Here is a 25,871-nt window from a genome sequence, read left to right on the forward strand (position 1 = left end):
GCCTCCAAACCCATCCCCAAGGACCACCCAAGCACATGGGGAGGCAGAGCAGGAGCCCACAGGGACCTGTGGCAGCCAGGGTGACCTCCACTCCTGATGCCAGCAGCCAACCTTCCCTTCAAACCCATCCCCAAGGACCACCCAAGGACATGGGGAGGCAGAGCAGGAGCCCATGGGGACCTGTGGCAGCTAGGGTGACCTCTACTGATGCCAGCATCCAGCCCTGCCTCCAAACCCATCCCCAGGGACCACCCAGGCACAAGGGGGGTCAGAGCAGGAGCCCCCAGGGCCCTGTGGCAGGCAGGGTGACTTGCCTGATGTCATAGCCATACATGTCCTTCTCTGGCCGCCCATGGATGATCCAGTGAGCCAGCTCCTTCCCACAGCCACCTCCCAGCATCATCCCTGGGGCAAGAGGCGAGGGCCCAGGTGAGGCCAGGAGGCCCAGCCTGGCTGTGGGTGCCAGGCTCTGGGGTGGCTGAGGGGTGATCCCTTCAGGACTCTCTTACCAGCACTGTTGAAGCCACAGCCAAGGAAGAAGCCTCTGACCTCTGGGGCTTCCCCCATGAGTGGCTTGTGGTCAGCTGTGAATGACTCTGCAAGAGGGAGAGAGGGATGTGCCAGCAGGGCCAGGACACAGCACACACTTCAGGAGCAGGGCTCCTGCAGCCTTGGCCAGCCCCTGCCCCCAGGGAGCTTGATGGGGCCAGGACTGCACCAACCCTGAGCCCTCCCCAGCACCTCAGCCCAGGCATCCCTCATCTGCACCTCTCCATTAATGCCCAAGGAAGAGACCAAAGGGAAGGCTGCCCTGGTACTGGGATGCCCAGCAGCATGCAGGGGGCTTGCCTGGGGCTGGCTGCCTGCACACACACACAGGAGAATGGAATGGGATGGAATGGAATGGAATGGAATGGAATGGAATGGAATGGAATGGAATGGAATGGAATGGAATGGAATGGAATGGAATGGAATGGAATGGAATTAACCAGGTTGGAAAAGACCTTTGAGATCATCCAGTCCAACCTCTCACCCAGCACCATCTGATCAACTAAACCATGGCACCAAGGACCTCAGCCAGGCTCTTCCTCCAGGGATGGGGACTCCACCACCTCCCTGGGCAGCACATCCCCATGGCCAATCTCTTTCTCTATGAAGAATTTCTTCCTCACCCCCAGCCTAAACCTCCCCTGGCACAGCTTGAGACTGTGTCCTCTTGTTCTGGTGCTGCTTGCCTGGGAGAAGAGCCCAACCCCCACCTGGCTACAGCCTCCCTTCAGGGAGTTGGAGAGAGCAAGAAGGTCTCCCCTGAGCCTCCTCTCCTCCAGGCTAATCCTACCCTGGTTTGGGTTGGAAGGACCTTAAAAGCTCAGCCAGCCCAACCCCCTGCACTCAGCAGGGACACCTGCAGCCAGAGCAGGGCTCAGAGCCCCAAACACCCTGAGCTGGGATGGTTCCACACACATGAGGTGGTGGAGTCCCCATCCCTGGAGGTGTTTAGGAGGAGACTGGATGGGCTGCTTGGTGCCAGGGTTGAGTTATCAGATGGTGCTGGGTGAGAGGTTGGACTGGATGAGCTCAAAGGTCTCTTCCAACCTGGTTAATTCAATTCAATTCAATTCTGTTCTATTCCATTTCTATCCTATCCTATCTTAGAGGCCTCTTGCAACTCAAACGAGCCAATGACTCTCTGTAAGCACATCACACTGCTGCTGGCAGAGGCAGGAGCTGCTCAGACCTCTTGGTTGCCTCTTCACCAGCTGGGCTCAGATTTCATTTCTATGGCCTCTGGGGTTTTTTTCCCCCTCCATTGATTTTCTGATGGCAAACTCCATGCATTTCAGCTGCTTGATTCAGCTGAGGGCTTGCTGCTGCTGCTGCTGCTGCTGCCACCCAGGGCTCCTGTGCTAATGATGCCTCCTGCTGCCAGCTCTTGCTCCCCACTGGGCTAGCAGCCATGGGCCCTGTGCAAACCCCTGCTGGAGAGCACCCACACCAGACAGCTTGGGATGTAAATTGGGGGGTGGGGTGTAAACTGGGGTCAGGGGGGTAAAAAGTGGGGTCTGGGGTGCACACTGGGGTCAGGGGGGTAAAAACTGGGACCAGGAGTGTAAGAACTGGGGTCTGGGTGGTAAAAACTGGGGTCTGGGGGGTAAAAACTGGGGTCTAGGGGGTAAAAACTGGGATCAGGGGGTAAAAACTGGGGACTGGGGGCTAAAAACTGGGGACTGGGGGCTAAAAACTGGGGTCTGGGGGGTAAAAACTGGGGACTGGGGGGTAAAAACTGGGGACTGGGGGGTAAAAACTGGGATCAGGGGGTAAAAACTGGGATCAGGGGGTAAAAACTGGGGACTGGGGGCTAAAAACTGGGGACTGGGGGGTAACAACTGGGGACTGGGGGGTAACAACTGGGCTCAATCTAATGCCAGCAGCCCAGCAGTAAGTAGTACAAACACTACTCCAAGCTAACCCTTTGGGAGAAGAGTGGCCACTGCTTGGGAAAAGAAAAGCTCTGCCCCTGGCCCTCTCAGCCCAGTGGCCACAGCTCTGGCTGCACTCCTGCACTGCCCAGCTCCAGCCTGGCCCGAGGCAAGGAGCTCCACAGCTGTGCCTGCAGCTAGACTGAGCCTGGGCTGCCCCCCGTTGGAAGCTGGCAGCACTGCAGCCAGAGCAGAGCTGCTTGCTCTCCTCTCAAGGTTTCTCTTCCTTCCCAGGTTAGGAGGCTTTCCTCTCGCCTCCAGCACAGCCCCTGCAGGAGCCCAGGTGCCACGTTACCTGGCCCACAGACGGTGGATTTGATCCCCGTTTGCTCCAGCACCGGCACTCTGTTGATGGCCCCTTCGATGTGTTGCATGAAAACATCCCAGTTCAGGTCAAAAAGGCCAAAAGCAAATTGTTCAGACACCTGAAGGTGGGGAACAAGGGAATCAGGAGACACAACCCAAGAGTGCAGCTGCTGGAGGAACAACCTCTCGGCTCTGACCGCCTTGGACAGCCCTCGAAAATCGACCCTGGGTGCTTTGGGCTTTCAAGGAGAGCCCAAGCAAGCCAAAGGGCTGGGACAGAGCACAGCTGCAGAAAGGGAGGGTGCAGCAGGGCAGGGGCTGCATGCTGGCCTCAGAGTTCCCCCAGCCAGGCCCACCCTCTTCATCTCATTCCTCTTGTCCCTGCATCTCCTGCCTGTGCCTTGTCCATGTCTGTTCCTTGTCCCTGCATCTCCTACCTGTGCCTTGTCCCTACACCTCCTCTCTGCCTTGTCCCTGCACCTTCTCCCTGCCTTGTCCCTCTCTCTGCCTTGTCCCTACACCTCCTCTCTGCCGTGTCCCTGCACCTCCTCCCTGCCTTGTCCCTCTCTCTGCCTTGTCCCTGCACCTCCTCTCTCTGCCTTGTCCCTACACCTCCTCTCTGCCTTGTCCCTCTCTCTGCCTTGTCCCTGCACCTCCTCTCTCTGCCTTGTCCCTGCACCTCCTCTCTCTGCCTTGTCCCTACACCTCCTCTCTGCCTTGTCCCTGCACCTCCTCTCTCTGCCTTGTCCCTGCACCTCCTCTCTCTGCCTTGTCCCTACACCTCCTCTCTCTGCCTTGTCCCTCTCTCTGCCTTGTCCCTGCATCTCCTCTCTCTGCCTTGTCCCTGCACCTCCTCTCTCTGCCTTGTCCCTGCACCTCCTCTCTCTGCCTTGTCCCTACACCTCCTCTCTGCCTTGTCCCTGCACCTTCTCCCTGCCTTGTCCCTCTCTCTGCCTTGTCCCTACACCTCCTCTCTGCCGTGTCCCTGCACCTCCTCCCTGCCTTGTCCCTGCACCTCCTCTCTCTGCCTTGTCCCTACACCTCCTCTCTGCCTTGTCCCTCTCTCTGCCTTGTCCCTGCACCTCCTCTCTCTGCCTTGTCCCTGCACCTCCTCTCTCTGCCTTGTCCCTACACCTCCTCTCTGCCTTGTCCCTCTCTCTGCCTTGTCCCTGCACCTCCTCTCTCTGCCTTGTCCCTGCATCTCCTCTCTCTGCCTTGTCCCTGCACCTCCTCTCTCTGCCTTGTCCCTGCACCTCCTCTCTCTGCCTTGTCCCTGCACCTCCTCTCTCTGCCTTGTCCCTGCATCTCCTCTCCCTGCCTTGTCCCTGCACCTCCTCTACACCGCAGACAGACCCAAATGGAAGATGCTCTCCTGTGCTTTCCCCAGCAGCCCTGTGGGAGCTGGGGGTTGAGGTGCTCACGGGTGGGCTCCCTGGCAGCCTGCCTCACTCCCCAGGAAAGCCTGCTGGCAGCACTCACCTCCTCCCAGAAGATGGGGTTTGACTCATAGCCACCCACGGAGAGGGCATCTCCCTGGAGACGGAGATACACCGAGGCGTCGTGATCGCGCACGTTGGGCATGTTCTGCAGCACAGCAAGGGGGAGCAGAGCTCTGAGAGGGGGCTGAGAGCTCTGGGGAGAGCCCAGCATCACCCTGCTGAGGCTGAGGGGGGTGAGCTGGGGCTCTGGGATGACCCCAGCACCCAAACTGGAAGCTGAGGCTTGCACGAGTCTTTGGCTCTGCGGCTGCTCCTCCCCGGCACCAGGGATGCTCTGGGCAGCAGGAGCTGAATCCCAGCAGGGTGGGGGTTGGGAGGGACCCTCTGGGCATCACCCAGTCCAAACACCAACCCAACACCCCCATGGCCACTAAACCATGCTCCCAAGTGCCATGGCCACAGGTTTCTTGAACCCCTCCAGGGCTGGGGACTCCACCACCTCCCTGGGCAGCCTGTGCCGGTCCCTGACCGCTCCTGCAGCAGAGAAACTGTTCCAACCCAACCCTCCCCTGGCACCATTTCAGGCCTTTTCCTCTTGTTCTATCACCTGAGACTAGGGAGAAGAGACCAACCCCCACCTGGCTCCAAGCTCCTTCCAGGGAGAGAGCAATGAGCTCTCCCCTCAGCCTCCTCTTCTCCACACTAAACACCCCCAGGTCCTTCAGCTGCTCCTCCCCAGCCCTGCCCTCCAGACCCTTCCCCAGCAGCTTGGTTGCCCTTCTCTGGACCTGCTCCAGCCCCTCAGTGTCCTTCTTGGCACCGAAACTGAGCCCAGGATTGGAGGTGCAGTCCTGGGGGTGCCCAGGGGGCGGTCTGCCCCATGTGCCCCTGCAGAGCAGCTGTGCAGCACTGACCTGGATGCCCTCGATGCGCTCGGTCACCACGTAGGCATGGTGCATGGCCACCAGGGGCACCTGCACGCCAGCCAGCTTGCCCAGGGCTTGTGCCCACACACCTGCAGAGAGACCACCCTGGGCTCAGCACCTCTCCACCCTCCACACCCCCACTGGAGACCTGTGGTGGTCTGGAGAGGAAGGCCAAATGGGTGTGGGAGGGAAGGGGGATGGGGACTGATGGAGTCCCTCCGGCTCCTTAGGATGCAGAATCCCCTCCTGCCCTGCAGCCACAGCCCCAGACTGTCCCCTCCCCCACCAGGCTTTGCACCCCAGTACCTGCACAGTTCACCACACAGGAGGTCTGGATGGTGCCATGGGCTGTCTCCACTGCATGCACCCTCTTCACCCCAAAGTCATCAGTCCTGACCTGGATGCCGGTGACAGGGCAGTTCTCGATGATCTGGTGGCAGAAGGAAGGCAGCAGAGTCAGGGCAGGGGCAGAAGGGTGGTGCCACACCCTGGATCTCATGGCTCCTACCAGCCTTCTCTTTGCCCCTGGATCTCATGGTCCCTATCAGCTGTGTCCTCTTTTCACCTTATATCTCATCATTCCCACCAGCCTTGTCCTCTGTTTCCCCTGGATCTCATCATTCCCACCTGCCTTGTCCTCTTTTCCCCTGGATCTCATCATTCCCACCAGCCTTGTCCTCTGTTTTCCCTGGATCTCATCATTCCCACCAGCCTTGTCCTCTTTTCCCCTGGATCTCATCATTCCCACCAGCCTTGCCCTCTGTTTCCCCTGGATCTCATCATTCCCACCAGCCTTGCCCTCTTTTCCCCTTGGATCTCATCATTCCCACCAGCCTTGTCCTCTTTTCCCCTTGGATCTCATGGCTCCTGCCAGCTTTGTTGGCTAGCAGCCAAGCAAGACAACATCTTTGTGGAGCAAAGACCTGGAGCAAGTCTGGCTCCAGTGGGAAGGAAGGAGCTGAGGAAGGCAGAGGGTGAGAGCTCCTCCCAGGAGAGCACTAAGCAGCAGTTCCTCATCAGGAGGTACCGTAGCGCCTCTGGCAGTCGCTGCCCTGGCCAGGGTCGAGCAGGTACCAGCTGGGTCCATGGTGCCATCCTTGGGGACGTACAGGGTGCCATAGAGGTCCTTGATGTTCATCAGTGGGTACAGCTCCTTGGTTTGTGCCGGGGTCAGGACGTAGGACTCCACACCATACACCTTCCCCAGCTGCCAACCGGGAGAAACAAAGGCAACAAAAGCTCTGCTCACTGCTTGCTGCTGGGGGAGAAGGAGAAGGGAAGGAGGGGAAGGAGAAGGGAAGGAGGGGAAGGAGAAGGGAAGGAGGGGAAGGAGAAGGGAAGGAGGGGAAGGAGAAGGGAAGGAGGGGAAGGAGAAGGGAAGGAGGGGAAGGAGAAGGGAAGGAGGGGAAGGAGAAGGGAAGGAGGGGAAGGAGAAGGGAAGGAGGGGAAGGAGAAGGGAAGGAGGGGAAGGGAAGGAGGGGAAGGAGAAGGGAAGGAGGAGAAGGAGAAGGGAAGGAGGGGAAGGAGAAGGGAAGGAGGGGAAGGAGAAGGGAAGGAGGGGAAGGAGAAGGGAAGGAGGGGAAGGAGAAGGGAGGGAGGGGAAGGAGAAGGGAAGGAGGGGAAGGAGAAGGGAAGGAGGGGAAGGAGAAGGGAAGGAGGGGAAGGAGAAGGGAAGGAGGGGAAGGAGAAGGGAAGGAGGGGAAGGAGAAGGGAAGGAGGGGAAGGAGAAGGGAAGGAGGGGAAGGAGAAGGGAAGGAGGAGAAGGAGAAGGGAAGGAGGAGAAGGAGGAGAAGGAGAAGAAGACACCACCACCACACACACACACCCCCCCCCCCCCAGGGTCTGTTTATCTCCCAGATGAGGCAACTGCTGAAGTCAAGCCTGAAATCCAGCATGAGGTGGATTCTAGGGAATATGATGCCACATTCCCATGCAAGCCATCTGTGCAGCTGGGAAAACGATGCCAGCATCATCCAAGGCAAAAAATCCAAGCTTGGGTTTCAATCAGCTCAGCCCCTGGTCCTCCAACTCCCTGACCCTCTTCTCCCAGGCAACCAGAGACCCAGAAGGGAAGGAGGGGAAGGAGAAGGGAAGGAGGGGAAGGAGAAGGGAAGGAGGGGAAGGAGAAGGGAAGGAGGGGAAGGAGAAGGGAAGGAGGGGAAGGAGAAGGGAAGGAGGGGAAGGAGAAGGGAAGGAGGGGAAGGAGAAGGGAAGGAGGGGAAGGAGAAGGGAAGGAGGAGAAGGAGAAGGGAAGGAGGAGAAGGAGGAGAAGGAGAAGAAGACACCACCACCACACACACACACACCCCCCCCCCAGGGTCTGTTTATCTCCCAGATGAGGCAACTGCTGAAGTCAAGCCTGAAATCCAGCATGAGGTGGATTCTAGGGAATATGATGCCACATTCCCATGCAAGCCATCTGTGCAGCTGGGAAAACGATGCCAGCATCATCCAAGGCAAAAAATCCAAGCTTGGGTTTCAATCAGCTCAGCCCCTGGTCCTCCAACTCCCTGACCCTCTTCTCCCAGGCAACCAGAGACCCTCCCTGGTCTCTTCTCCCAGGCAACCAGCACCAGAACAAGAGGGCACAGTCTCAAGCTGTGCCAGGGGACCTTTAAGTTGGAGGTGAGGAGAAAGTTCCTCACTGAGAGAGTTGTTAGCCACTGGGATGTGCTGCCCAGGGAGGTGGTGGAGTCCCCATCCCTGGAGGTGTTCAAGAGGGGACTGGATGTGGCACTTGGAGCCATGGTTCAGCTGTCAGGAGGTGCTGGGTGACAGCTTGGACTCGATGATCTCAGAGCTCTTTCCCAACCTGACTGATTCCATCATTCCATAAGGGGCAGGGCGGCAGCCACCTCCTCCTGCAGCCCACCCAGCCGGGGAGGACGCGGCCAGGGTTGGAGGGAAGGGGGCTAGGGGTGGGGGGTGGGGGGAGGAGGGGGCTTCTCCGTACCGACATGAGCCTCTTGTACTCATCCAGGCGCTGCTTGTTGGAGGCGATGAAGAGGCCTCCGTTCTCCTGCCAGCCTGTGTCCAGCCCGGTCTCGGCCGGCAGCTCCCTGCTCACCACCTGCCGCGTGTGCGCCAGCAGCTCCACCTCCACGTCGCTGGGACGCAGCTGCCACAGCAGACCTGAGCGGGGGGACAGGCGCTGGGCTCACAGCTGGCTCCGCCACCCACCCCCCCAGCACCCTCATCGTGCCCCGGGACGGGGAGGGCAGGAGCGGGATGCGGGGAGTAGGTTTCCAGAGAGGTTCTGCTCCTGCTCCTCTCTGCCCCGCTGAGGCTGCGCCTGGAAACGTTGTGGTCCAGCCCTGGGACCTGCAGTTCAAGAAGGAGCTCAGGGAACTGCTTGTAAGGAGGAGCTCAGGGAATCACAGAATTGTCAGGGTTGGAAGGGAGCTCAAGGCTCAGCCAGCTCCAACCCCCTGCCATGGCCAGGGACACCTCACACCACAGCAGGTTGCTCACAGCCACCTCCAGCCTGGCTGCAAACACCTCCAGGGATGAGACTGCCACCACCTCCCTGGGCAGCCTGTGCCAGGCTCTCACCACCCTCATGGGGAGAAGCTGCTTCTAAGAAGGAGCTCAGGGAACTCCTTGAAAGAGTCCAGCACAGAGCCACAAAGATGCTGCAGGCAGTGGAACATCTTTCTTAGGAGGAGAGCTGAGGGCTCTGTAGCTTGGAGAGGAGGAGCCTGAGGGTGACCTCCTTAGTGTTTGTAAAGCTGTGCAGGGTGAGTGGCCAGAGGCTGGAGCCAGGCTCTGCTGGGTGATGCCCAGTGCCAGCTCAAGGGGCAGTGGTGGAAGTTGAGGCAGAGGAAGTTCCATGTGAACATGAGGATGAATTTTGTCACTGTGAGGGTGACAGAAGCCTGGAGCAGGCTGCCCAGGGGGGCTGTGGAGTCTCCCTCTCTGGAAATATTCAAGACCCACCTGGATGTGTTCCTGTGGGACCTGCCCTGGGCCATGCTGCTGTGGCAGGGGGGATTGGGCCGGATGAGCTCTCAAGGTCCCTCCCAACCCCTAACGCTCTGGGATTCTGTGGTGGGTGGTGTGGATCCTCCTCCCAGGGCTCCTGCTCCATCTCGTGGTGATGTGGAGAGACACAAATTGTCCTCCTCTGCTTGTCTTGGGCATTAAGAGCAATGCCTTCAGCTCTGGGGCTGCCAGCATCATAAGGGCAAGGACGTGTTGGAGTGGTCATAAAGGTGATCAAGGGGCTGCAGCATCTCTGCTTTCAACAGCTGAGAGAGCTGGAGAGGGAGAGAGGAGAGAGGAGAGAGGAGAGAGGAGAGAGGAGAGAGGAGAGAGGAGAGAGGAGAGAGGAGAGAGGAGAGAGGAGAGAGGAGAGAGGAGAGAGGAGAGAGGAGAGAGGAGAGAGGAGAGAGGAGAGAGGAGAGAGGAGAGAGGAGAGAGGAGAGAGGAGAGAGGAGAGAGGAGAGAGGAGAGAGGAGAGAGGAGAGAGGAGAGAGGAGAGGAGAGGAGAGGAGAGGAGAGGAGAGGAGAGGAGAGGAGAGGAGAGGAGAGGAGAGGAGAGGAGAGGAGAGGAGAGGAGAGGAGAGGAGAGGAGAGGAGAGGAGAGGAGAGAAGGCTCCAGGGAGATCTTATTGTGGCCTCTCAGTGCTTAAAGGGAAACACAAGAAAGCTGCAGAGGGACTTACTACAAGGGATTGGTAGTGATAGGACAGAGGGTGATGCTTTCAACTGGAAGAGGGGAGATTCAGACCAGAGAGAAGGGGGAAGAAAATCTTCCCTGTGATGCTGGGGAGACACTGGAACAGGTTGCCCACAGAAGTTGTGGATGTCCCAGCCCTGGAGTCATTCAAGGCCGGGCTGGATGGGGCCCTGAGCAAGCTGTGAAAAGAAACTGCTTTGTTTTGAGGAGCTGGAGGATGGAGCACCTTGAGTCCTGTGTCCAGTTCTGGGCTCCTCGATTTAAGAAGGATATTGAGACACTGGAAGGTGTCCAGAGAAGGGCAACGAGGCTGGGGAGGGGTCTGGAGCACAGCCCTGGGAGGAGAGGCTGAGGGAGCTGGGGTTGCTTAGCCTGGAGAAGAGGAGGCTCAGGGGAGACCTTGCTCTCTCCAACTCCCTGAAAGGAGCCAGGTGGAGGTTGGTCTCTTCTCCCAGGCAAGCAGCACCAGAACAAGAGGACACAGTCTCAAGCTGTGCCAGGGGAGGTTTAGGCTGGAGGGGAGGAGAAAGTTCTTCCCAGCAAGAGAGATTGGCCATTGGGATGTGCTGCCCAGGGAGGTGGTGGAGTCCCCATCCCTGGAGGCGTTCAGGAGGGGATTGGATGTGGCACTTGGAGCCATGGTTTAGCTGTCAGGAGGTGCTGGGGGACAGCTTGGACTTGCTGATCTCTGAGCTCGTTTCCAACCTTATAGATTCTCTGATTTTCTTAGCCAAGGGACAAAGAGGAGCCCTCAGCTTCTCCACATCCAAACTGCTTTGCTGTGAGGATCTGGAGGATACTTTCATGGCCAAGGGACAAAGAGGAGCCCTCAACTTCTCCACATCCAAACTGCTTTGCTGTGAGGATCTGGAGGATACTTTCATGGCCAAGGGACAAAGAGGAGCCCTCAACTTCTCCACATCCAGACTGCTTCGCTGTGGGGATCTGGAGGACACTTTCATGGCCAAGGGACAAAGAGGAGCCCTCAACTTCTCCACATCCAAAGCCAAACCTCTCCAGCACCTCTGGAGCCAGCCTGAGCACCGGACCTGCTCCCTGGGCAGCAGCACATCCCTGGCCATGGCCACCCCACCCCCCATGCTGTGCCCATCGCCTCACCAGCCGTGTGCCAAGTGGTCCCCGAGGTCAGGCGGTCCCTTTCCAGCAGCACAACGTTGGTGACCCCCTGCTTGGCCAGGTGGTAGGTGGTCTGGCAGCCCAGGCTGCCCCCTCCCACCACCACCACCTCAGCTGAGGACGGCAGGGGCCGGCTGGGCTCCTTGCTCCCAGAGCCTTCCTCCTTCAGCGTCTTCTGGTAGGGGACGCTCTTCCTGGCCGTGGGGCCCGAGGCACTGCTGAAGGGGCTTCCCCGGGGGCTTCTCCAGGGGGCTGGCAGGCAGCGGGGGGCGGCCACCCTCCAGGCACAGCTCACGTAGGACATCTCCACCTGTAAAGCCCCCAGACCACCTGGCTGGCATGGATATGAGCCCACCCCCCACACACCTCCCTCCCCAGCCAACCTTGGGGGTCACCACCATCCGGGCGGTGGCAACACCTCGGGGTGCTGTGCAAGGGGCTGAGCAGCTGCAGCAAGCCCTGGGATGCATCCCTGGGACCCCTCCCCTCCAGCCCCCCATTGCAGCAGTGAAATGGGATCCCAGCTGCAGCTGTGTGCAGCTCCCAAGCACCCTCCCCGGAGGGGCTCTACTTGGGAAGGGGGCTGAGAAAAGCAGGAGGCATGGACAGGGCTGTGCCCACTGGTGCCTGCAGCAGCCCCTGTGCCCTTTGCTTGTCTCTCACCCCCAACCCCCCCGCATCCAGAGGCCACAAGGAAGGCACAAGGTTTGCTCCTTATCTACAGAGGGTGGTGCAATGGCTGCTGGGGGTGGGGGACAGGGGCCCAACGCTGCCTGCAGGCACCCCAGGCTCCTGCACGCAGCGGGGGCTGCTGGCAGGGGACACGCTGCGGGGTTTGCTCCCGGTGCCTGGGGTCGGGGGGAGTGGGGGGCACAAGCTGAGGTGCAGGGGGGAGCTGGCAGGTCAGCAGCGCCCCTCCCACGGGGGCTGCCCCAAAGCTCAGCCCGCCGAGCCCTCTGCTGTCCCCTCCTTGTTTCCCTCCCCCCCCAGCCCCGAGCCCAGCCGAGCTGCAAACTGCCCCTCGGGAACTCCCCAGGACCCGCAGGAGTTTCCCCGCGGCACATCCCCACCGCCCCCGGCCGCAGCTCGCTGGGCTCCGCTCACCGGCTGGGCTCACTCCAGGCTGCCGACGCGGCTGTGGGGCCCCTGCCTTCCTCCAATGCTCTTCTCCTCCTCCTCCTCTTCCGCACACAGCCTCTTCCCCCTTCAGCCCCTGCCACATCAAAACATTAACCAGCGCTGAATTCGCGCAGCGCCAGCTCGGCCAGCTGGGAAGCGGGGACTCACCTCCCCCCTTCTCAGACCTTCCTGCAGCCCCGCAGCTCCCCAAGGAAGGAGAAGATTCCGGCAGAAGGGAGAGATTCCAAAGAGGGAGGGGAAAAATGGAGCTTTTTCTCCCCGGCTCGGTGCCCAACAAAGAGCAAACAGCCCGGCCGGGGCCAGCGGGGACTTGCAGCCTCCCCGGGCTGGAGCCGTCAGCTGGATGCCAGAGAGCAAACACGGTGAGGAACGGCACCATCTGACCCTCCTCCTGCTGCTGTTCCCAGCAGGTCCATTCGAAGAGCAGAATGGAAGAGGAGGGGGGGTGGGAAAAAAAACCCCAAAACAAAAAGAAGTGAACTGACAAAAAATTCCTAAGGCAGAGAAAGCTCAAAGGGAAGCTGAGGACAGCAAATAAAGAGAAGAAAATTAATGTAAAGGTGGAGAGGAGGAAAAAAAATCCCAGCTAAATAAACCAACCCACCACGTGTGGATTTCAGTCTCCCAACTGGAAGGTTTATTGCTGCTCCTGCTCAGGACTCAGCCCTGAGATCAGGGCCTGTTTGGGCAGGATGTGCAGGAGGCTCAAGTCCTTTGAAGGCAGCTCTGAAGGGTCTGATGTGGCTATCTCGGAGCAGCAGAAGCTGGGGTGGAGTCAGGGGTTGGCTGGGGGTTGGTGGGGTTAGAGGCTGAGCAGCAGCAGCACCAGGGGCTGAGCAGCAGCAGCACCAGAGGCTGAGCAGGGCTGAGCAGCAGCAGCACCAGGGGCTGAGCAGGGCTGAGCAGCAGCAGCAGCAGCAGCACCAGGGGCTGAGCAGGGCTGAGCAGCAGCAGCACCAGGGGCTGAGCAGGGCTGAGCAGCAGCAGCAGCAGCAGCACCAGGGGCTGAGCAGCAGCAGCAGCACCAGGGGCCGAGCAGCAGCAGCAGCACCAGAGGCTGAGCAGGGCTGAGCAGCAGCAGCAGCACCAGGGGCCGAGCAGCAGCAGCAGCAGCACCAGGGGCCGAGCAGCAGCAGCAGCAGCACCAGGGGCCGAGCAGCAGCAGCAGCACCAGGGGCTGAGCAGCAGCAGCAGCAGCACCACCAGGGGCTGAAGAGCAGCAGCAGCACCAGGGGCTGAGCAGCAGCAGCACCAGGGGCTGAGCAGCAGCAGCAGCAGCACCAGGGGCTGAGCAGCAGCAGCAGCACCAGGGGCTGAGCAGCAGCAGCAGCAGCAGCAGCAGGGGCTGAGCAGGGCTGAGCAGCAGCAGCACCAGGGGCTGAGCAGGGCTGAGCAGCAGCAGCAGCAGCACCAGGGGCTGAGCAGGGCTGAGCAGCAGCAGCAGCAGCACCAGGGGCTGAGCAGGGCTGAGCAGCAGCAGCACCAGGGGCCGAGCAGCACCAGGGGCTGAGCAGCAGCAGCAGCACCCTTGCAGTATCCTCACTCTGGCCCCGTGGAGCAGCCCAGGGATGGTGTTTTGGGGGAGGCTTTTGGCATTCAACAGCCCCAGGATCCTGGGAAGTGCCTCCCTACTGCTCCCCACCTCTGCTCTTGCACACTGAACACATCTCAGGGCCCAGCCTGCTTCTCAGGTCCCAGCTTGCTTCCCAGGTCCCAGCCTGCTTCCCAGGTCCCAGCCTGCTTCCCAGTGCCCAGCCCCACTTTGGGAAGAGTTTGGCTGGGAGTGGAGTGGTCCCACTTGGCCCAGCAGTAGCTCCTGTCTCAGGCAGCATCTTGAAGACTCAGAGACTTGGTTTTGGTTGGGAGAGAGCTTGCAGCTCATCAAGGCCAACCCTTAACCCAGCACTGCCAGGTCACCACTGAACCATGGCCCTCAGCACCACATCTCCACAGCTTTGAGACCCCTCCAGGGATGGAGGCTCCACTACTGCCTTGCTCCAGGGCTTGACAACCCTTTGGAGGGCAGAAACTGTTCCTCATGGCCAACCTAAGCTTCTCCCTGCCTTGAATTGCTCACACTAACCACAGGGATGCAGACAAGTCTAAACTCCTGTTTGCAGTGGGGTGGCTCTGTGTGAGAGGCCAGAACCATTTCATCAGCAGGCACTAATTATCAGCATGACCTTTGTGTTAGACCAGGCCTAAACCATCCAGGCAAGCCCAGGGAGAGAGTTAGAAGCTTGAGCCATGCTCCAAGCTCAGGATGGAGAGTGGAGGAAGACAGTGGTGCCTTCAGCTCCCCGAAGCCCCAGGATCTACTCTGGCTGCAGAGCTGGAATGAGGCTGCTTGGATTGTTCTTGGTGGTGAATCCAATGCAGAGGGAGCCTAACCCAGTCCAGTTTTGCCCTTTCTGTCTTAGATGAAGTCTAAACCCAAGCAGCAGAGAGGTCTGCAGGCACCAGCTGGAGCTTTCTGGGTCACAGAACCGTGAGGGCTGATGCAGGAAGGAGCTAACCAGGCTCGATGCACAACTGCAGCTGATCATCCTGGGCACCAGGCTGCCAGCCTGCCCCAGCCTCATCCCCAACTCCACTCTCATCATCCCCACAAGCAGGCTGTGCTCTGTCCTGCACCACAGTGTGGATGTGGTCCCTGTCCCCAGACTGAAACAGCCCAAATCCTGCACAGCCCTGCTGGGGCAGAGCCTCTCTGAGCTCTGCTCTTGGTAACCTCCTGCCTCAGGTTCACCATCCTTCTTGTCACAGAGTCCCAGCGTGGTGGGGGAGGGAAGGAGCCTCTGGGGGTCACCCAGCCCAAGCCCCTGCTCCAGCAGGGCACCCACAGCAGCTTGCCCAGGAGCACAGCTCCCAGCTGGGCTTGGAAGCTCTGCAGAGAAGGAGACTCCACAACCTCCCTGGGCAGCCTGCTCCAGGGCTCAGCACCCTCACACCAAACAGGTTTCTCCTCCTGAGCAGGTGGAACCTCCTGGTTGTGGTCCCTGTCCCCTGTCCTGTTGCTGGGCACCACAGACAAGAATCTGGCCTCACCCTCTTGCCCCCCAGCCTTTAGCTCTTGCTGAGCATCAATCAGCTCCCCTCTGGGGCTGCTCTTCTGCAGGCTCTCAGCCCCAGGGCTCTCAGCCTTTGCTCCTCACAGAGCTGCTCCAGGCCCCTCAGCATCTTCACAGCCTCCTCTGGACTCCCTCCAGCAGTTTCCAGTTTCTCTTGAACTGGGGAGTCCAGAACTGAACCCAGCACCCCAGATGAGGCCTCACTGGGGCAGAGTAGAGGGGAAGGAGAACTCTTCTTCATGCACCCCAGGAGACCATTTGCCCTGCTTGCCACAAGGGCACATTGCTGCCTCATGGTGAACCTGAGCAGCAGCACTCCCAGGTCCTTCTCTGCAGAGCTGCCTTCCTCACCCCTTAACCTGTACTGGTGCTGGGGTGCAGGACTCTACACCTGCCCTTGCTGGGGTGCAGGACCCTGCACTTGCCCCTGTTGGGGTGCAGGACTCTACACCTGCCCTTGCTGGGGTGCAGGACCCTGCACTTGCCCCTGTTGGGGTGCAGGACCCTGCACTTGCCCCTGTTGGGGTGCAGGACTCTACACCTGCCCCTGTTGGGGTGCAGGACCCTGCACTTGCCCCTGCTGGGCTTCACGAGGTTCCCCTCCAGCCACCCAGCCCAGCTCCCCCTGGATGGCAGTTCTGGTGCCCACCAAGCTGGGTGGCACAGGAGCTCTCAGCCAGGCAACAACTGCTGCTCCCAGCAGGAGCAGCCCAGGGGGCAGAGGGAGGTGACCACACTCTGGCCAGCCACAGGCCAGCAGGCCCGTGGGGCGTGCTGGAGGCACAGCCAGCTCGGGGCACATCCTGGGCTGGCTGCCACATCCTGCAGCTTGGAGCAGGACCTGCTGTTTGCAGATGCCACCCCCTGGGCTGTGTTTGCTCAGAGCAGAGGCAGTGTCCTGGCCAGCCCAGCTACCAAGGGGGGGTCAGGGCAGCAGCTGCTCTTGCTGGGGGTGGGGAGAGGAGAGGGAAATCATCACAACTGGAAAGCAAAACTGTGCCTGGTGCACCCCCAGCCTGGGGCAGCCACACAGGGCTGGAGCCACCTGTGCTGGCCAAGGTTGGAGATTTGTTGCCCTGGGAATGCTGCTCCTGCTTTGCTTACAGTGGCTAAACCACAAACACCCCCACCCCCCCCAACACCCCTGCCCCATCTATCCTGGAGGTGCCAGCCCCTCACCAGGGCACACCCCAGCCTGGGCTGCATGTGGAGCAAAGTGGAAGCAGCCTCCTGAGGGTCAGGGGTGACTGTCTGCCAGCCCCAGCAGTGGCAGGGATGTCCCCAGGGGCAGGACCCTGCCTGCTCACAGATCACAGGGTGGTTGGGGCTGGAAGGGAGCTCTGGAGACCATCCAGCCCTGCTCGAGCAGGGCAGCCACAGCAGCTTGCCCAGGAGCACAATGGCCAGGGGGGGTTGGAAGCTCTCCAGGCAAGGAGACTCCACAACCTCTCTGGGCAGCCTGCTCCAGCCCTCCAGCAGCCTCACACCAAAGCAGTTCCTCCTCACGTTTAGAAGGAGCTTCCCATGTCCAGGTTGCTGCACTTACCTGCTCCTGGAGCCAGCAGCCAATTCCAGGCTCCACCACAGGCATCCCTCAGCCATCCTTGCCCTGCTCAGTGCTGGCAGGAGAGCACTCAGGCTCCAAACCCCAGGGCAGCACCCAGCACTTGGCCTCGTTGAAGCTCAACCCATGGATCCAGCCTGGCCACATCCTTCTGCAGAGCCTCCCTGCCTCAGAGGGAGCTCCCCAGAGCCAGCCAAGGACCAAGGGCACCATCACCACTCACCCCCCACCCAGTGCTGGCATCTCCCAGACCTGCACCAGTGTGATCCAAGAGCAGGACCCCCCCAGTCCCAGGGGAACAACAGCAGGAGGCACCAGCTGGAAATGCCACTTTATTGAGAGAGGCTGGAGGGCATCTCCTGGGGCTCAGGTCCTTGGGAAGCTGTTCTCTGCCACACATCTTTCTGCTCTCTATTTGCACTTTGGAAGGAAACTGTGGGGCTGGGGAGCAAAGCCAGTGCCTGGCAGGAGGTGATGGCTGGGGGGCTCCCCCCAGCAGCTCTGCCCCCCCAGCAGGGAGAGGGCAGAGCGGGAGGGGTGGTGCCCAGGGCGATGCCAGGACAGACGGACCTTGACTTGACAGCAGCAGCAGTGAGAGGCTGTGGGAGGAAGAGGGGGAGGTGCTGGCAGCCCCCCCAGAGTGCACACAGCCGGGGAAGAGGAGATGGAAGCTTTCACAGCTGGCTGAGGGAAGTGAGGAGTCCACGGCGCAGCCCCTCCCCAGGTGGGGTCAGCCCCGGAGCTCGGCCAGCTGGGAGGTGGCGGCGGGAGGGGGCAGCCCGGCTCAGGGCACCAGGCTGGGAGCGAGGGCAGCGCAGAGCCCCGGCTGCGGTCTCCTGCCCGCTCCCGGAGCCTTGGTGGCCTCCACAGCCCTCGTGTGGCAGAGCGCAGCTCCAGTCTGGCCAGTGCCCCCCGGCCTCCCCCCTCCCCCCACAGCAAGGGAATGAGGCTGCCTGGGAAGCCAATGGCCCTTGGCAGCCCCCAGCTGGCTCTTTCCTCTCCTGTCTGAGCCGGAGGTCCGCTGCCAGCCGAGCTGTGGCGGTCCCAGCGTGCGCCTGGTGCCGCAGCCTCCAGAGCGCAGCCCCGGCCCTTGGCTCCTCCCAGGCTGGGCCATCCCCGCTCTGCCTTCTCGGCCCAGCTGCATCCACGGAGGCTGTCAAAATCCCAGCCTGGGGAGCCCACTGGAGCAGCAAGGCAGGAGGTCCACCCCCACCCCCTCAGGCCCCCCCGCTTTGAAGCCCCCAAACGCTGACCTCGGCACGCCCCAGGCGCCGACCTTCAGCCTCGCCCTTCCGCCACCATCTGCCTCGACTGGAAGGGCTTTGGAAGACCCCCACCCGCGGGGGGGGGGGCACTGCACAGAGTCTCTCAGCTCTGTCCATGCAGCAGAATGTGGCTTTCCTGGGGGGCTTCTGCAGCTGCTACACCAAGGTGAAGCCAACAGACCACCAATCTTCTATCCGGGGAAGAGGCCGGCGGCGGCCCCGGCGCGCACACGCTGTACAGAGGAGCAGGTTGCTAAAGAGGCTGCAGGAGCAGTCCTGGAGGTGTCCAGCCCTGGCTCCTGAGGAGCTGTGGGCGCTGGGACGAGCGTGCAGGGTCTGCAGTGGCTTGCTCTGGGCACTTGATGAACTTTCCAGCAGACAGCCCCCGGTCACTGCACCCCTTCCTCCTCCACGTACGTCGAGGGGAACCAGCCGACCTGCGGGGGAAAGGGCAGAGGTGAGCTGGGGACCAGGGAACTGCAGCAGAGGGCTGCTTGGCTTGGCAGAGACCTTTCAGAGCATCAGCTCCAACCCTTAGAATCATAGAAATCAATGAGGTTGGAAAAGAGCTCAGAGCTCATCGAGTCCAAGCTGTCACCCAACGCCTGCTGACTGCTCAGCCATGGCTCCAAGCGCCACATCCAATCCCTTCTGGAACTCCTCCAGGGCTGGGGACTCCACCACCTCCCTGGGCAGCACATCCCCAGGGCTAACAACTCTCTCTGGGAAGAGCTTTCTCCTCACCTCCAGCCTTCACCCAGCGCTGCCAGGGCACCACTAAACCACGGCCCTCAGCCCCATGGCCTCCACAGCTTTACAACCCCTCCAAGGCTGAGGGCTCCACCACCTCCCTGTGCAGCCTGCTCCAGGGTTTGACAACCCTTTGGGGGAAGAAATTGTTCCTCATGTCCAACCTAAACCTCCCTTGGTGCAACTTGAGGCCATTTCCTCCCCTCCTATCGCTTGGGAGGAGAGACCAAGCCCCACCTGGCTCCGACCCCGTTCGGGGTAGGTGAGGAGGACTTCCCTCAGCCTCCACTCAACGGTGGGCAGGTTGGGAGGGAGGGAGGGAGCAGGAGCTGCAGGAAGAGGGCAGGACCAGGGGCCAGCTGGCACTTACTCTTCCATTGGTCTCCCCTTTCCACCAGCCCTGGTCCCCACCGATCCTGCTGTAGATCTTCACCACGTCTCCTTCCCGCAGCGACAGCTCCCGCATGTCCCGCGCCGCGAAGTTGTACCGCGCCACCGCCGTGCCTACCACCCGGGGGGTGAACACTGCCAGGGCACAGACACAGCACAGCTTGGCACCTGCCCCACCACCCACCTGGCACCAGCCAAAGCCTGGGGAAAGCTTTCGCTGAGGTTCAACCTGGGTTTCTCCCCACCGCCTCCCGTCGCTGAGCGGCTCCGGGCCGGCCTCATCCCAACCGCTCAGCGCCACAGGGGGCTGGGGGGTGGGGGGGGGAAGGGGATTCCTGCTGGGCTGGAAACAGCTCTGTGGGGGTTGGGAAGCTTCTCTCTGTTGACCAGCAGGGGGTTGGCTGGGGGAAGTGCTGGGCTGAGGGAGGCTTCAGTGAGGAGGTGGTGAAGGGCTCCAGGGGGATATGCAGCGGTGAAAGGAGGGGAAATTCCTGCTCCACTGTCACAGTGAGGTCTGGCTGCTCCTCAGGACCAGCTTGAGAGAGGATTTCACACATCAGCAGCTGGCATTTAAACTCCTCCTCCTCCTCCCCCCCCCCCCAAAAAAAAGTGAGTTGTTTGGACTGGCTTCTCCTAGAGACGCTGAGCAAAGGCTCCGTGTTCCAGCCTCAGAGAGGAAGGAGCCACAAAGCCTCTGTTCCTCCCTGCTCCTGTCCCTGCCAGGGAGCAACCAGGAGCCTTGCAAACCTGGCTGCCCAGCAGACCAGCACCCTGCAGACCCTAATGCTGACCAACAGCCTGGGATAAGCAGCGTTGCCCCAGGAGCCCTCCCCGGTCCAGACCTCCTGGATTAGCCCCAGCACCAAGGATCTCCATCACTTCAGGCAGGGGATGCTCAGGGGGATGGCACAGGAGGAGCAGCAGGAGGGGAAGGCAGGGCCAGTGCTCAGCAAGCCTGCTGCAGGGACTGGGCATGGGGGAAGGAGGCTGGAAAGCACCAGAGGGAGGGGATGGGATGGGCAGAGGAGGAGGGAAAATGCAGCTCCTCTGAAGCTTGCACTGCAAACCCCCCACCCTGAAGGGACAGCAGCTTTGGGTGAAGCTCCTCCTGCTGTCCCAGCATTGGCTGTCAAGGTGAAAAGTTGGCAAACCAAGGTTGAACTACAGCTTGAGGGAAAGCTTTGCCCAGGTTTTCAGCTCTCAGGATGGAAGGGGATGAGGATGGTGATGAGGATGCTTCCAGGCAGACAGACGGCGTGCAGTCACCAGGGGGCTCGTCCAGCTTTGAGCTCCTGCATCAGGAGCTTGCTCAGAGCCCACTGCTGCACAAAGCACCTGCTGGGAGGCTTTCTGTGCAGCTCAAGGATCCCAGATTCCCAGACTCTTGGTCCAGTCCCTCAGGGGGAAAAACAATGAAGGGTTCCTCCCCAGGAGAGCAGCAAGCAAGGCAGCTGGGGCTTTGCCCACCGCTTCCCCTGCCCAGCCTAAACACAGCACTGGAAAGCTGAAAGGGGAGGAACCAAACTGCCACAAGTTTGCTCTGGTCCCTGCCAAACAGGCAGGAAGACAGCAGTCTGTGAGGGGGTGCAAAAAGCTGGAGCCCCCCCAGCACTCTCTGCAGGAAGCCCTGAGCCCCCCCAAACACATCTGATTTCCCCCCCCTCCCCCCAGCAAGGGGCTCCTGAGCAGCCTCAGACACCAGGGCTCAACAACTGCTGGACACTGAGATGTTCTCCTTGTGCAGCAAGGAGGAATGGTGTGGAGGATGGGGTGATGCCAGTGGTTGGTGGGTGAAACACATGGGAGAAGCAGGGTCAAGCTTGAAGTACATCATGAGATCCCAATGTGCCAGGATTCACTTTTGGGCTAATTTTAGCCCCTTTGGCCTCAAATAGTCACAACTCCATCTCCTCCCTGCCTCAGTGCTGGGGAGAGAGGGGGGGAGTGCAATTTGCTTCCAGCCAAGCTCTGGTTCATGATCTCATTTCCAGGCTGGTCCCCACTGGGGATCCTCTGAACTGCCTGTGGGTGATGGAGGCACAGCAGAGACCCCACAGGTCCTGCTGCTTGATGGCTTTCAAGCTGGGGATGCTGCAGCCTGGGGATGCTGCAGCCTGGGGATGGCAGCAGGTCTCTCTGCCACTGGTACCTGACCAGAAGGGACTGGAGGAGCTCTGAGAAGAAAAGTTGAGGCCCTGAGGACTGAGAAAAGAAAAGTTGTAGGAAGCACAGGAGGCTGCAAGAGGTTAGAGAGAAACAGAAAGAGGCAGAAGAGGAATTAAAAGGGAAATTAAGAAGGCTCAGAGAGACATTTCACAATGCACAACGTTTTAAAAGCCAACAGAGGAGCACAGAGCAAAGCAGGCAGGAGGTCTGCACAGAGGCTTGGAGCTGGGACAGCTGGCAGCAGCTCCAGCCACAGTCAGGAGCTGGCTGGAAGAGACCTTTCAGATCCCCAGGTCCAACCCAGCACTGAACCATGGCCCTCAGCACCACATCTCCACAGCCCAGGGATGGAGACCCCACCACTGCCCTGGGCAGCCTGGGCCAGGCCTTGACAACCCTTTGGGGGGAGAAATTGCTCCCCATGTCCCAACCTAAACCTCCCCTGGAGCAACCTGAGGCCTTTTCCCCTGGTCCTGTCTCTCCCACAGGTTGTAGTTTAGGCAAAAGGATCTTTAGCCAGCTTCCAAAAACCACCTTCCTTTGGTGCTCTTTTCAAACACAGCAGGGAAGAAGGTCTGAAAAATGCCTTTTTCCCCCCAAAATGACCATTCCTGCACTCAGCCCATTTTGAGCCAGTGCTCATTTTGCTTCCCCTCTGATTATTTTCTCTCCTTTCAGCAGTGATTGTTAATAATCTCTCTAGGTCCAGGCTTCCCATTTCTCCCACCCTCTCCACTACAAGAGTCCTACTGGGATTGAAGCCAACCAAGCCCAAGCCCCACTGGATCTGGAGCCATCCAAACACAGGCCACAGAGGCTCAGGTGGGCAGGGAAGACACGATACAGAGCATCGCATCTCTGCTCACCACCCCTGGGCTGCTCCTCCAGCCACAGCTCTTCTCCCAGCAGGACCAGGGGGTGGAAAACCACCCCCAGAGCAGAGGCTGTGGAACCACAGGAGGGAGGACACCAACCTCCCCCAGCAAAAGCTCTCCCTGGGGGGCTGTACCCTCCCCCCTGGGGAGCTGCAGGAGCTCAGAGGAGCGGTGCCATGGCTCGGCTCACAGAATCATAGGGCTTGGAAGGGACCTCTGGAGATCACCTAGGCCAACCCCACTGCTAGAGCAGGATCACCTAAAGTGAATCACTCAAGGACATGTCCAGGGTGGGGTCTGAATGCCTCCAGAGACCTCCACAACCTCTCTGCATGGAGGCGCCGGACCCCCCGCCAGACCCCATCTCCGAGGCCCATCCTCAAGATGCCACCAGCAGAAGACTTGTTTGCAAACTGGGAGGCTGGAACCCTCCAGCAAAGCCCAAAATCCCTCCTGCAGCTTGCTGCCAGGCTGAGATGCCCCAGCAGGGCTCCTAAGGGTGCCCAGCTGCGGGGCTGAGCTGGCTTTTACCTGGGGAGCGAGTGAAGGTCCTGGAGGTCGAGCGCTCTCGAGACTTGTAGGGGTACTTGAGGGTGGTGTCCAGCTGCTTGAAGCTCTCCTTCAGGGAATGGCTCTGGTAGTACTCCACCAGCTCCTGGGAAAGGTTGGAGAGGCACTTGGGCTGTCTCTGCCACCCTCTGCAAGGCTTTCAGGGCCCCCTCCAAGGAGGCTTACAGAAACCTACCAGCAAGCTCTCAAACTTCTTGGCTTCCGTGATGTGAATCCAGTTGTCCTTCTCCACCACCTTGATGTGCTTCACCTCCTCGTTGAACCTGCCAGTGGCAGCAAAGGCAGTCAGGGATGAGCCCAGCCTCCCCCTGCCTCCCCTGAGTGAGAGCTGAAGCAGCCAGTGAAGCCTCACCCCCGAAGCACAACTCACTTGATGCTGATGGCAAAGCGCTCGGCCTCGGCCGGCCGCTCCCGGATCAGGTAGGTGCCGCTGACGTGGGACTTGAGCAGGTTGTCTGTCTGCTGCCTCTCCATGTTCCCTGCAAACCTGAGCCCAGAGGTTGAGAAATGCACTCCAGCCCACTACAGCTCCCTGCCTCTCACCAAAACAGGCAAAGAGAGGTTTGTAAGGCCAGGCTGGATGCGGCTCTGAGCAGCCTGATCCAGCGGGAGGGGTCCCAGGGCATGGCAGGGGGGTTGGAACTGGCTGAGCCTTCAGCTCCCTTCCAGCCCTGACAGTTCTGTGAGGCCTTTTGCTTTTCCAGGCCTGAAGGTTGAGAAGGAAAAGCCTCACCTAGGAAAAGCCTCACCCAGGCTCCATCCCAAACCCTCCTGAGCAGGAAGGGAAAGTGCCCTGAGGTGCACAAGAAGCTGCTCAGCCCCTGAGCAGAGAGGATGCAGAGGGCAACCCAGGTCCCATCCTAAACCCTCCTGAGCAGAAAGGGAAAGTGCCCTGAGGTGCACAAGAGCAGAGAGGATGCAGAGGGCAACCCAGGTCCCATCCCAAACCCTCCTGAGCAGAAAGGGAAAGTGCCCTGAGGTGCACAAGAGCAGAGAGGATGCAGAGGGCAACCCAGGTCCCATCCCAAACCCTCCTGAGCAGAAAGGGAAAGTGCCCTGAGGTGCACAAGAGCAGAGAGGATGCAGAGGGCAACCCAGGTCCCATCCCAAACCCTCCTGAGCAGAAAGGGAAAGTGCCCTGAGGTGCACAAGAGCAGAGAGGATGCAGAGGGCAACCCAGGCCCCATCCCAAACCCTCCTGAGCAGAAAGGGAAAGTGCCCTGAGGTGCACAAGAGCAGAGAGGATGCAGAGGGCAACCCAGGCTTCATCCCAAACCCTCCTGAGCAGAAAGGGAAAGTGCCCTGAGGTGCACAAGAGCAGAGAGGATGCAGAGGGCAAGCTCTTCCCTTTGAAGTATTTTACACCTAGGGAACTCCACAGATCAGGAATCAATCCCCAGGTCAAAGAGGCTGCAGTGGGAGCTGGAGAGTAGGGAGAGCTGAGACTCCTGAGTCTGCAAACCCAGCTGGAGGGAAGGAGCAGAAGACTAAGCCAGGCACAGCCTCTCCTGCCAAGGCAGGAATTGCTTCCTTCCTCCCAAACCACTTTCCTGGGCCCAGACAATGGGAAGGGAAAGCAGCAAGCCTCTGGTTTTGTTTGGCTCTGCTCTTCTCCATCCCCACTGATGCTGGGAGGGCTACACCAGGTGGCAGCACCCAGATGCCACCAGCCCATGGCCACGAGGCAGGTGGGCCATGAAGCATGGACCCTCTGCATTCATCACCCAGCACCAGAGGGGACTCCTGAGCAAGTCACAGGGCTGAGAGACCACAGAATGGTCGAGGTTGGAAGGGACCTCCAGGGGTCAGCCAATACAACCCCACTGCCAGAGCAGGATCAGAGAGGGGCAGAGAGGAAGAGACCTCCAAGATCACCAAGTCCAACCAACCACCCAACACCATCCAATCAACTAAACCATGGCACTGAGTGCCTCAACCAGGCTCTTCCTAAACACCTCCAGGGACAGTGACTCCACCACCTCCCCGGGCAGCCCACCCCAAGGGGCAATCTCTCTTCCTGGGAAGGACTTCTCCCAGGGCAGGTCACACAGGAACACCTCCAGGTGGGTTTGGAGCATCTCCAGAGCCTGTGTGGGCAGCCTGCTGCAGGGGCTGTGGGGGCAGGGGCAGCTCTGAGCTGTGGGGGCAGGGGCTGTGGGGGCAGGGGCTGTGGGGACAGGGGCTGCTCTGAGCCGTGGGGGCAGGGGCTGTGGGGGCAGGGGCTGCTCTGAGCCGTGGGGGCAGGGGCTGTGGGGACAGGGGCTGTGGGGACAGGGGCTGCTCTGAGCCGTGGGGGCAGGGGCTGCTCTGAGCCATGGGGGCAGGGGCTGTGGGGGCAGGAGCTGCTCTGAGCCGTGGGGGCAGGGGCTGTGGGGGCAGGGGCTGTTGGGGCAGGGGCTGCTCTGAGCCGTGGGGGCAGGGGCTGTGGGGGCAGGGGCTGCTCTGAGCCATGGGGGCAGGGGCAGACTCACCAGGGGTAGGCTGTGTAGTCGATCTCCCGCGAGGGCGGGCGGCTGTTGGGGGGCTGCAGAGAGGAGCTTTGGTTAATCATGGAATCAATAAGGCTGGAAAAGACCTCAGAGATCAGCAAGTCCAGCCTCTCACCCAGCACCTCCTGACAGCTAAACCATGGCTCCAAGGGCCACATCCAATCCCCTCTTGAACACCTCCAGGGATGGGGACTCCACCACCTCCCTGGGCAGCACATCCCCATGGCCAATCTCACTTGCTGGGAAGAATTTCTTCCTCATCTCCAGCCTAAACCTCCCCTGGCACAGCTTGAGACTGTGTCCTCTTGTTCTGGTGCTGCTTGCCTGGGAGAAGAGACCAACCCCCACCTGGCTACAGCCTCCCTTCAGGGAGTTGGAGAAAGCAAGAAGGTCTCCCCTGAGCCTCCTCTTCTGCAGGCTAAGCAACCCCAGCTCCCTCAGCCTCTCCTCCCAGGGCTGTGCTCCAGACCCCTCCCCAGCTTTGTTGCCCTTCTCTGGACACCTTCCAGCATCTCAACCTCTTTCCTGACCTGAGGAGCCCAGAACTGGACACAGGACTCAAGGGGTGGCCTAAGCAGTGCTGAGCACAGGGCAGGATGAGCTCCCTGCTCCTGCTGGCCACACT

The 25,871-nt window shown here is 60.3% G+C and overlaps 2 protein-coding genes across 7 annotated transcripts in view; both read right to left on the minus strand.

The window, feature by feature from the left end:
• Window positions 1-11,271, minus strand: part of SARDH (sarcosine dehydrogenase) — a 29,792-nt gene extending 18,521 nt beyond the window's left edge. Inside the window, exons 1-9 of the mRNA XM_054174472.1 lie at window positions 10,949-11,271; window positions 8,105-8,283; window positions 6,179-6,358; window positions 5,458-5,581; window positions 5,140-5,240; window positions 4,266-4,370; window positions 2,776-2,905; window positions 510-596; window positions 315-405 (exon numbers count right to left, since the gene is read on the minus strand). Coding sequence (XP_054030447.1) covers window positions 315-405; window positions 510-596; window positions 2,776-2,905; window positions 4,266-4,370; window positions 5,140-5,240; window positions 5,458-5,581; window positions 6,179-6,358; window positions 8,105-8,283; window positions 10,949-11,270 — 1,319 coding nt within the window. The 5' untranslated portion in view covers window position 11,271. The remainder of the gene's footprint in view (window positions 1-314; window positions 406-509; window positions 597-2,775; window positions 2,906-4,265; window positions 4,371-5,139; window positions 5,241-5,457; window positions 5,582-6,178; window positions 6,359-8,104; window positions 8,284-10,948) is intronic.
• A 6,821-nt stretch (window positions 11,272-18,092) lies between these two features.
• Window positions 18,093-25,871, minus strand: part of VAV2 (vav guanine nucleotide exchange factor 2) — a 114,671-nt gene continuing 106,892 nt past the window's right edge. For 4 of the 6 annotated variants that reach the window (XM_054174212.1, XM_054174211.1, XM_054174213.1 and 1 more), the window contains 7 exons: window positions 25,229-25,281; window positions 23,128-23,244; window positions 22,933-23,020; window positions 22,719-22,842; window positions 21,296-21,382; window positions 19,127-19,281; window positions 18,093-18,443 (listed from right to left, as the gene is read on the minus strand). In XM_054174212.1, coding sequence (XP_054030187.1) covers window positions 18,396-18,443; window positions 19,127-19,281; window positions 21,296-21,382; window positions 22,719-22,842; window positions 22,933-23,020; window positions 23,128-23,244; window positions 25,229-25,281 — 672 coding nt within the window. In that variant the 3' untranslated portion in view covers window positions 18,093-18,395. The remainder of the gene's footprint in view (window positions 18,444-19,126; window positions 19,282-21,295; window positions 21,383-22,718; window positions 22,843-22,932; window positions 23,021-23,127; window positions 23,245-25,228; window positions 25,282-25,871) is intronic. The other 2 variants (XM_054174215.1, XM_054174216.1) reach the window with 1 other exon arrangement.

The sequence above is a fragment of the Dryobates pubescens genome, chromosome 29 (genome assembly GCF_014839835.1).
Source record: "Dryobates pubescens isolate bDryPub1 chromosome 29, bDryPub1.pri, whole genome shotgun sequence".
NCBI classification, from domain to species: Eukaryota; Metazoa; Chordata; class Aves; order Piciformes; family Picidae; genus Dryobates; species Dryobates pubescens.